This window comes from Poecilia latipinna, unplaced genomic scaffold (assembly GCF_001443285.1).
Source record: "Poecilia latipinna isolate Pla-1442-1.1 unplaced genomic scaffold, P_latipinna-1.0 Scaffold2291, whole genome shotgun sequence".
Lineage (NCBI taxonomy): Eukaryota > Metazoa > Chordata > Actinopteri > Cyprinodontiformes > Poeciliidae > Poecilia > Poecilia latipinna.
The window spans coordinates 61,513-70,794 of record NW_015114907.1 but is presented as its reverse complement, the minus strand read 5'-3'; the positions used below and the strand labels follow the sequence as shown (position 1 = coordinate 70,794).

The following is a 9,282-nucleotide window of genomic DNA, read 5'->3' as shown; positions in this document are numbered from 1 at the left end:
GAACCGGAAGAGGAAGCCGCCGAAGCTGCTTCACTTGCAGGAAACTGGGTTTTATTCTTCTGGACTTTTAGGTTTTCAACAATTAACCAACATTTAAGTCATCAAAATGTTCTGATTAAAAATAATATTCTAATTTAAAATGTTAGATTATCCCGTCCCTTTCCGAACGTGGGTTCAGGTTCTGACCCATCAGCTGCTTCACCTGAGCTCAACTCACCTGCACGTCGCCCCGCCGTACCGGAAGTTCAGCGGCCATGCGCGAGAGCCAAATATGAAGCGTCGCGTCACGTGACCGTGTGACGTTTTCCTCATCGCTCGATCCTTAACGCGGGTTGGCCGGAGTCCTCCCGGGTCCAACTCACTTCAAACAGCAGAGTCCAACGTCATAATGACGTCATTATGTGACTCAGGTGTGCTGAAGCAGAGACACATCTAAAGGTCGCAGGACACCGGACTCCAGGCTCATCATCATCATCATCATCATCATCATCATCATCATCATCATCGTGGGCCTCGGAGGTTCTGCTCCGTTCTGATGGGCTCAGAGTCTAGAACTGCCCAGACTGGTTCTAGTTCAGAACCTGGAAGACCCTCAAGTCCATTCACTCTGAACCTCTAGGTTCAGAACCAGAACCAGCTGGCCTGTTGATGGGTCTGAGGAACCACTACGGGGCCGGGTAGTGAAGAACTTTAAGTACCAGCAGAGCCTTAAAATGCGTTTTCAGATGGACGGTATCAGCACAGAAAGTTCTGATCCACATCAGAGAGGAAAAACTCCTCTTTAACAGGAAGAAACCTCCAGCAGATCCAGAACCGGATTCGGTACCAGCGGCCGACTGGAGGCTTGAGAAGACAGAGCAGAAGAACTGAGAAGTTTCTAATGAAAGTAAAAAGTTAGCAGCAGGATCAGGTGATGACAGCCTCATGTCAGCTGATGCCCCGCCTCCACGAAGGAATCAGCCAATCAGAGCACCAGATCAAGTGGAGGTTCTATGGAGAGAAAACAAAAAGTTAGCGGTTGAAATAGCAGCAGAAAATGCTAAATGGAGAGTAGCAGCAGAAGCCTGTAGCATCATGACTGCAGCAATGGCTCGGGATGACCCTAATCAGCTTCAACTGGAACTAGAACCATCAGGATGGCAACACTGCTAACAGGAGGTTCTACAGAACTTCACGGGTCAGAACCAGAGGCAGTCGGATCCTTTGGTTCTGACCACCTCACCGGGTTCTTCTAGAACTCCTTCATTAAAACAGTAGAACCTGATTGGTTCTGATTGGTCCATTCAGACAGGCTGGCAGAACCACAGGAGGCGTTTGAGGCTCCCTCTAAAATACAAAGTCTGAGCGTCCGATGGGCCTGCAGGAGCTCGGTCGATCCCTGTGATCGATCCAATCCGGATCACCTGACCTGGTTCTGTTCGCTATACCTCTCTGAAGTTACATCCGGATCGTTACTGGGACGATTTTCCGTCAACGTTCCATAATCAGAACTGGCAGCCGGTCCTGAAGGTCACATGAACTAGATCAACTGCCGGTTCTGATCCAGTAGCTCAGCCGGTTCTGAGCCAGTTCTGACCAGAACCAGCAGCTGGTCCAGTTCATGTGACCTTCAGGACCAGATTCTTCCATGAAGGCAGGGCAACATTTCTGCCACCCGCTGACGGGCCGGGCCGAGCCGGGCCGCTCTGTTATGTAACTGGGATCTGAAAGTAGAGACAGGATTAGGGGTCAAAGGTCAGAGCCCAGCAGGATTAAAACATTAATCTGCTGGTTGGATCAGCTGCTGTTCTGCTGCGGCGCCAATGGTTCTGGTTCTGGAAATCAGAGCCTGGTTCAGGCCTCCAGAACTTGGGTCAGACCCCTCTTCTTTATGGTCTTCCTCCTCTGATGTCATTCCAACAACATTGAGTTGCCATGGAAACCTGTATTTAGACCCATATTCCCATCAGGAACCATAGAATTCACTGATCTGAAGCAGTTCTGAATAAACGGATCAGTGGTTCTTCAACTGCTGACCCAATCAAAGTTCAGACTGGGCCAAGGGCCCGGGATGAAGTACTGACCCATAACAGAACCCTGATTAATCAGACGAATGGACCGGGTCGGAGCGGGTCCACTTAGAACCTACCTGATTCTAACGGTTGATCCCAACAGAACCTGACTGGTTCCGGTGGCTCTGATCGGCAGACGGCTGGTTCTGCTCAGTGTCCAAAAATCCAACAGGTGGAACCTGTGATTGGGAAGCTAGTTACCAAGGTAACTGGTTAGTTCCCTGGGCTGTAGAAGGGTTGGTGAGCTGAAACCTGACTGGTTAACCAGTCAACTCATTCTTAGATTGTGTTGGTTTTTTTAAAGGTTTTATTGGCTCTAGTGACCTTTATTTGATAGTTAACAGACAGGAAAGTGGGAAATGAGAGAAGGAAGACATGCAGCAAAGGTCACCAGGTCGGGAATCGAACCTGCGACGGCCATGTCGAGGACCAAGGCCTCCATATGTGGGTTGTGCTTAACCCCTGCGCCACCACAGCACACCATGTAGATTGTGTTGTTTTTAAATCAATATTTATTCGAGGAAATAAAAGCAGAGTGAACTTTATTAAACTTTTACTCTTAAAGGTCAAACACAAAAGGATCAGTCATTCCTCATAGTTACATCATTTACAGTGACATCTGAACGCAGCACGAGGCCTTCAGGGACCATTGGAACATCTCAGCATCTACAGACATAAAACTTTACAGGAGGGTCCCCAAGTCCAGACCTCAAGGGCCACCTGACCACTTCACACACCTCTCTGCTGAAACACACCTGGGTCAGGTAAACGGCGCTGCCAGCCGATGCAGATGCATCTAGAAGATGCAGGATGGGGAGGACCCCTGTTCTACACACACTTCCCTTCATACTTCCTGTCTCTCACACACACACACACACACACACACACACACACACACACACACACACACACACAGGTAAGGGCACTGCAGCAGTTCAGCAATTAAAGGCTTCAGGAAGGTGAGGTATAGCAGTTACCATGACACGAGGAATGGAGGAAAACAAAGCTGCTACAGAAACATTAAAGTTAAAACTTTCTGTGGATCGACACCTGGACCACCTGTAGAACAGGTCTGATGTTCTGGTTCTGACACAGTAGTTCTCCCTTTAGTTCAAGTCCAGATGGGTCAGAACCTTGATCCAATTGTAAAGTTTCTCTATGGGAAAAATGGACCTGCAGGTCACCATGGAAACAAGAATCAATACCAGAACATTTTGAGGACCAGCTAAAACTCAACATGTGAACTGGGGACGGACTCCTGGTACTGAACGCCATCAAGGGTTTAAAGCGTTTGATAAAACTGCAGAAACTGGTTCTGGAGTGGGTCCGGCATCTGTGGAACCGGTTCTGGTCATAATGATGAAAAAACAAAGATGGTCTCAAAGAACCCTGTTCCCATAAAGACCGGTTGGGTCTCGGAAGGTCCAGAAGACGAGAATAAAGCTGGATGGATCTTTGGGTCTTGGTTCAGAACCGCCATGAAGTTCTGAGGATCTGAGGTCCGTTTCAGGTTTGAGGAGTTCTAAGCTCTGGAAGTCACTTCTGGACCTTTGAACCTGACTGAGGTTCTGTTGGAGGTTCTGCTTGCACATTTCAGAAGGTCCAATTCTCCAAGGAACCTCTGCATTGTTGCTCGGAGAATTCAACGCTGGTCCTGGACCCGGACTCTTCCTGAGATTCTGGTTTGGAGATATTTGGATCCACTGAGCCTCTGGAGCAGGCTCAGTGGTTCTGGTTCAGTTGTGACTGTGAGGACAGCAGAGGCTCCTCTGGAGCTGGTTTGGGGATGGGTTGAGATCTGGTTGGTTCCGGACGGTTCTGGAGAATCTCTGCCTGATAAAAATCAGTCAGAAGCGTCCCTCCTCACCAGTAGGGGCCACCGGTCTCCACTCGGCCCCAGCTCTGCCACTCAGGGAAGATCCCCGACGATGTTCTGGGACTTCCAAACGGGTCAAAGTCCATCTTATCCATCTTCTGTCTGCCGCCATCCCTCGGAACATCCTGCCCTGGGCTCCTGCCAGAGGCCTGGTCCAGACGGCCAGTCGGGTCCGCCATTGCCAGCCGGTAGTTGTTTCCCAGGTTGTTGTCCCAGTGGACCTGGTCTTTTGTCTGGTACCGGATGCAGAACTCTACTCGGCTGGATGGAACCAGGTCTGGAGGGAGGGGGACGGAGAAGGTGAAGGTGTCGATGTCAGGGCAGCCGTAGACGTTGTTCAGGTACCGGCACCAGACATCCTGGAATGAGTTCCAGGAGTCAAAAGTGATCCGAACTGAGACGGACTTCTCAAAGCAGATGTTCCGGACATGGACGGTACCGGAGAGAAGGTGGTCTTGCACCGAACAGGTCTCTAGACACACCTGCTGGGCTTTGAGCCGGTTCCTCAGATCCAGATAATCTGCAGCTGGTGGCGTGAAGTCCAGAACCAGGCCAGAACCCAATTCTACTGAGTCTAGAAGCAGAGCAAAACCAGAGATAAAAGTGGGAATTACAACAGGTTCTAATCCAGGTCAGGTTCAAACTGTTCAACTGGAATCAACTGAAACCAGTTACAACCAACTAGAACAAACCAGAATCAACTGGAACAAGTTGGAACCAATTGGAGCCACCGGGTCGTTCCAGGTGGCTCCAATTGGTTTGCCTGGTATTTAAATTGATCAGGAATCAAATGGTTCTCAGACCCTAACTGAAGAAGAGATTGCAGAACATCTGCATCGACTCGTCACGGGTTGGATGCTTTTTACCTTTGACCTCCAGGTCCAGTGCCTCAGTGGCGCCCTCCAGCTCTGTCAGGTGGAACTGCAGCTCAGCCAACGGGTCATCTTCGGTAAAGACATAGACGGTGGTGAGCGCCAAACCCTGGGAGTCCGCGAATGCCACGCTCTTCCTTGAGTTCTTCCTTGGCGCAGAAGTGGATGTCTCCATGGAGACGGAGTCGCAACATCCTGAGGACAGGCACGGTCGCAGCCAGCGGCAGCTCGGCCTCGCAGCCGCTGGCACATACTGACAGTCATGGTTACTGAGGAAGGAGCGAAGCGGAGGAGAGCTTGCAAGGCAGATCCTGATGGCCATGTCTACAGGCATGATGGGAAATGGAGTCTTGAGGACAGAACGACAACCTGTTAGACAACATGGAGGACCAGCCATGCCGTGTTCTCCTACTACTCTCTACTGCCTGGTCTGCTACTGCTGCTGATGGGAAATCTGACTTATCACACCATGAGCTGCATTCACACCAGTCCTGTTTTCATCAAAGTCCAGTTGCCTGGAAAGCGGTTTGGTGTGAACCCTAATCCAACTCTGATGTGGATCAAACAGTGACTAAAGTCCAAGAGGTTGGAGTCCTTGTCAAACGGTGTTTTTGACTAAATTCCCAGAGGGTTAGAGCCCCAGTTAAACAACGTTTAACTGAAGTCCTAAAAGGGGCGTGTGTTTTAATGTTTTTATCTTTTTTAATCTTTTTTTTGTTTCAAAATCTCTTTCTCACTGCTTATTACATGCTGTTTTTGTTTTAATTATGTAAAGCACTTTGAAATGCCTTGCTGCTGAAATGTGCTATGCAAATAAAATTTGATTGATTGATTGAACTTTGGTCCTCCTACCAACCTCAGTCTGGGTTTGGTGGAAGTAACCTCTGATGTTTTTCTAATGTGAACACCAAACGGACCGAGATTGCTCCAAAAGCAGGAAGTGCACAGCTGACTCATCTGTGCATTGATTGGCTGATTGAACAGGTTTATTGGTGGTTTTGATGGTTCTGGTGGACCAAACGGCTGAGGTGTGGAGCTGAGCATTGGAGTTGGGTCAGAACCAAAGCCTCCCTGACCCAACTGCATACCTCCAGTGAGCTTAAAGAGCAGACACCAATATGGATCAATAATCAATAATTATTTGGATGATCGATCTCCTCCAGGTGTCATCAGCTGGCAGTTCAATGAACCTTATTGATTATAGATCTGATTAACTGGAACTTCCAGAACCATCCATCCTCGATTTTCACCTTTAAATCCTCTGTTACATTGTCAACATAATTATTGATCATCATGTGTCTGAAAACTTCTCTATAAATAAAGTTTGATCGAGTCGAACCGGGTCGGAACCAATAGATGTCCCCTGTTCCCTCTGGTCCAGCTAAGGTTCTGGTTCCGGAGCAACCAGAAAACCAGAACCTCCTGACTGCTTTTGACCTCACCAACCCGATGGTTCGGTGCCGGATGATGAACTGGACCTCCAGCTTGTGTGTGTGTGTGTGTGTGTGTGTGTGTGTGTGTGTGTGTGTGTGTGTGTGTGTGTGTGTGTGTGTGTGCGCGCGCGCGCTCGCTGATGTTGCGCAGATACATTTCTGTCTCACCTGCTGCGTTTCATGGAGAAGTTCGGTTCGGTAGTTTCCGGCAGCTCCCGGTGAATTCCGCCAGCTTCGGGCCGCAGCAGGTCCAGGTTCGGTTCTGCTCTCGGTTCTTCGATCTTCTGACAAGTTTTAGACTTTATTTACTGTTTCTCTCTCCTTTCAGCCATCTTTCTGCTGTGCACGCGCCTCGGCACGCCCCCTTTCATCCGCGCACGGAGAACAGAGTGACCAATCACAGCTCAGAGACGTCAGCCGCTTCCTTGTTCCTCCAATAGGAAGCGACGGTGAGGCGACTTCAGCGGGTCACGTCCTTCTCACCGCCAACGGAGCAGCAGGAGTGAAAACAACCGACGAAGGCGGGGCTTAGACGGCAAGATAATCCGGGATGAGACCGTTAGCGGCTGGAAGAGGACGGTTCCGAAAAAGGACCAGAAAGAGTCAAAGGTCGCTGTGACGTCAGTAGGAGGTCAGAGGAAGGTTTAACAAAATCACTGTCATTAAAAAATCAGAGTCATTGAACAACACAGTAAAGCCATTCCTCCCCCCACAACCTCCACTGACCTCTGAAGAGGAAGAGGAGGATGATGAGGATGAGTTGGTTGATGAGTGATCAACTACAATCATTAAGTTTGGGGTTTCTGCTTGTTGCCTCGGCTTGAGGTTGGATTCTGTTCAGATCCTTACTGAAGGTTAACTCATGATTTGATTATTGTTTCTTAAACGTACTTTAGAAATCAAATGTTTTTTTGTTTTTTTTGCCATGTAACATTACTGTCCATGTTTAAATAAACTGCAATTGAATTTTGGTTTTATAGTTTTGAAATGTGTTCACATCCCAGTTGGATTATAAAGTCAAACTGAAAAACTAAAACTAAAATAAAGACCTGATGTTTATGGGTTAGGGTTAAAGTTGCAGAAGAACGTGTTGATAGTTGCATAAATAAGAGAGCAACATGAAATAAGAGAGCAACATGTTGCTCTCTTATCATATTTCCATCTAAAATAAAACATTTAGTCAGAAATTCAAATAATATCAATAGTGTTTATTATTTGTTTTTGGAATGAACAAACAGGCAGCTGTGCTTTAAATCTTTGGTTACATCATTTGTTTACAAACATAGTGATAAAAAAATCACAAGTGCTTACTGGGCGCGTGCAAAACAAAATAATAATACTGCCAGGAACATCAAGTAGGACCGAGAACGCTCTCACAGTGACAAAAACCTGTACCGATAAACGCTGAACCCTTAAACCCTCCAGACAAAACCGGGCCCCACCCCACTGTCCTCAAGACGGCAAAACCCTTCAGCATCTCGAGACCCTAACATCGGCTGCAGTTCGCCTCCCTAGGCAGTGGAGCATTTTGACTTCAGACGTGCAAAGAGAAACTTAACTACAGAAAATTCCTTCACTTTCAGAAAAGTAATCTTCTAGAAACGATCCGATTGGTTCTGGACTCACCAACCCCAGATCTGGGTTTTGGTCCAGACGAGGTGATGAACCCCCCACCCCCCACACTTCCCTCCTACAGGCAGATGTTGATCTGCTTGGCCAGCTCACGGTCCAGGTCGTGGATCAGGGTGTCGAAGTCCTTCAGGCTGAGGCGACAGTTGAACGGAGCATCAAAGTCCATGAAGTCGTCTATGAAGTGGCCTCCTCCTGTGGCTCCGGGCGGCCAAGCCTCCTTCTGCTCTTCCTCCTCCTCTTCCTCTCTGCTGCCTGAAACACGGAGCAGAGAGTGACACGAAGCCTTCAGCCGAACCTGAAGTCCGAGCCGGCCCTGTGGTCGGAGTTTTACCTCCTTCGCTCTCACTTCCCGCCACCTCGTCGTAGTCGGCTTCATCCTCTGCCGGCAGGTCCGGCCCGCAGACGGTCCAATCCCCGGCGTACCGGTTGACGGGGGGCGGGCTCTCCAATCGAGCTGGTCCGCCACGCCCCCGACGGGACACCACGCCATCGGCGCCGGGAAGCCACAGTGGGCGGTGCTGCGGGCATGGTTCGACCTGGAGGTGCCGGGCGATGGAGGGGGAGCGTGGAGGGGAGGGGTCGTCTTCTGGCACTCGGTTGATTGGCACTAAGGAGGAACACGGGGAATGTGAAGATTGTGAAAGGTGAATGTTGTGAGTGCAGCAGCAGTGGGTCGGCTCGGCTCACCTGGCCAGAGCTGCAACAGGTAGTGCAAGGCCTCGATGTGCCGCTTGAAGTCCACTGCATTGGCCATCTCCTCCCCCGGACAGAGGGCCTTGCCCCGGCCCCCCCAGCCAGCCGCCCGGCGGGCCTCCTGGGTTGGGGTGAGGAGAACCGGGCCAAAGCAGACCGCCAGATTCTGGTGCGTCATCCGGTTGAAGGAGCTGAAGGACGCGACCAGGCTGAGGTGATCCAGCAGCACAGACAGCGTGGCCTAGGGGGTGGGCGGGACCCATCAGCTACAGATAAATGGAGCCCTGACAGGGCGGCTGTGATGTCACTGCTGTGATGACATGAATGTAGTGCCCTCATAAACTGGATGAAGGCGTGAAAGTGACTATGGGTCCCTAAATGTATGAAGGCTTTAACTGAGGCAACTGCAGGAAGGAAATACTCTTGTTAATTTCTGTTGCTTTTGTATTTTAGTGTTTCATTTTCATTCTCAGTTTTTCATTCTGGATCTTTGTTGAATAAATAATGACTGTAAGGGTTCTGGGGTTCTGTTTGGACCCTTTAGAACTGTCCGTTAGAATGGTTCCTATGTGCTCAACCCAATCACCAACAGACCCACGGAGTTTGGTTCTGTAGATCCGCAGACATGGCCCCCCCAAGGTTGCTTCAGTTCGCTTTACCTTTTTATTTTGTACACGAATGTGTCAGCAGTGGTGGGAAGTAACGAAGTACAAGTACTTCGTTAC

General features: G+C 49.4%; 3 protein-coding genes and 1 long non-coding RNA gene across 7 annotated transcripts in view; 1 reads left to right on the top strand and 3 right to left on the bottom strand.

Annotated features, from left to right (window-relative positions):
* LOC106937184 (rac GTPase-activating protein 1) overlaps positions 1–415 on the bottom strand; it is a 12,881-nt gene extending 12,466 nt beyond the window's left edge. Inside the window, exon 1 of one of the 4 annotated variants that reach the window (XM_015018585.1) lies at positions 218–415. In XM_015018585.1, the coding sequence (XP_014874071.1) occupies positions 218–312 (95 nt within the window). In that variant the 5' untranslated portion in view covers positions 313–415. The remainder of the gene's footprint in view (positions 1–217) is intronic. The other 3 variants (XM_015018583.1, XM_015018586.1, XM_015018587.1) reach the window with 3 other exon arrangements.
* Positions 416–2,576: 2,161 nt separating this feature from the next.
* LOC106937186 (protein phosphatase 1 regulatory subunit 3C-B-like) lies at positions 2,577–6,564 on the bottom strand. The gene is made up of 3 exons (XM_015018589.1): positions 6,401–6,564; positions 4,794–5,148; positions 2,577–4,501 (listed from the first exon to the last, which is right to left on the bottom strand). The coding sequence occupies exons 2-3, from the start codon at positions 5,131–5,133 to the stop codon at positions 3,915–3,917; spliced, it is 927 nt and encodes a 308-aa protein (XP_014874075.1). The 5' UTR covers positions 5,134–5,148; positions 6,401–6,564; the 3' UTR covers positions 2,577–3,914.
* Positions 6,386–7,198, top strand: LOC106937187 (uncharacterized). Its single transcript, XR_001422335.1, has 2 exons — positions 6,386–6,486; positions 6,561–7,198. It is a non-coding gene; the product is annotated as an uncharacterized LOC106937187 (long non-coding RNA).
* Positions 7,199–7,419: 221 nt separating this feature from the next.
* The window catches only part of syde1 (synapse defective Rho GTPase homolog 1), a 33,721-nt gene continuing 31,858 nt past the window's right edge, over positions 7,420–9,282 (bottom strand). Inside the window, exons 16-18 of the mRNA XM_015018590.1 lie at positions 8,552–8,798; positions 8,196–8,471; positions 7,420–8,116 (exon numbers count right to left, since the gene is read on the bottom strand). Coding sequence (XP_014874076.1) covers positions 7,923–8,116; positions 8,196–8,471; positions 8,552–8,798 — 717 coding nt within the window. The 3' untranslated portion in view covers positions 7,420–7,922. The remainder of the gene's footprint in view (positions 8,117–8,195; positions 8,472–8,551; positions 8,799–9,282) is intronic.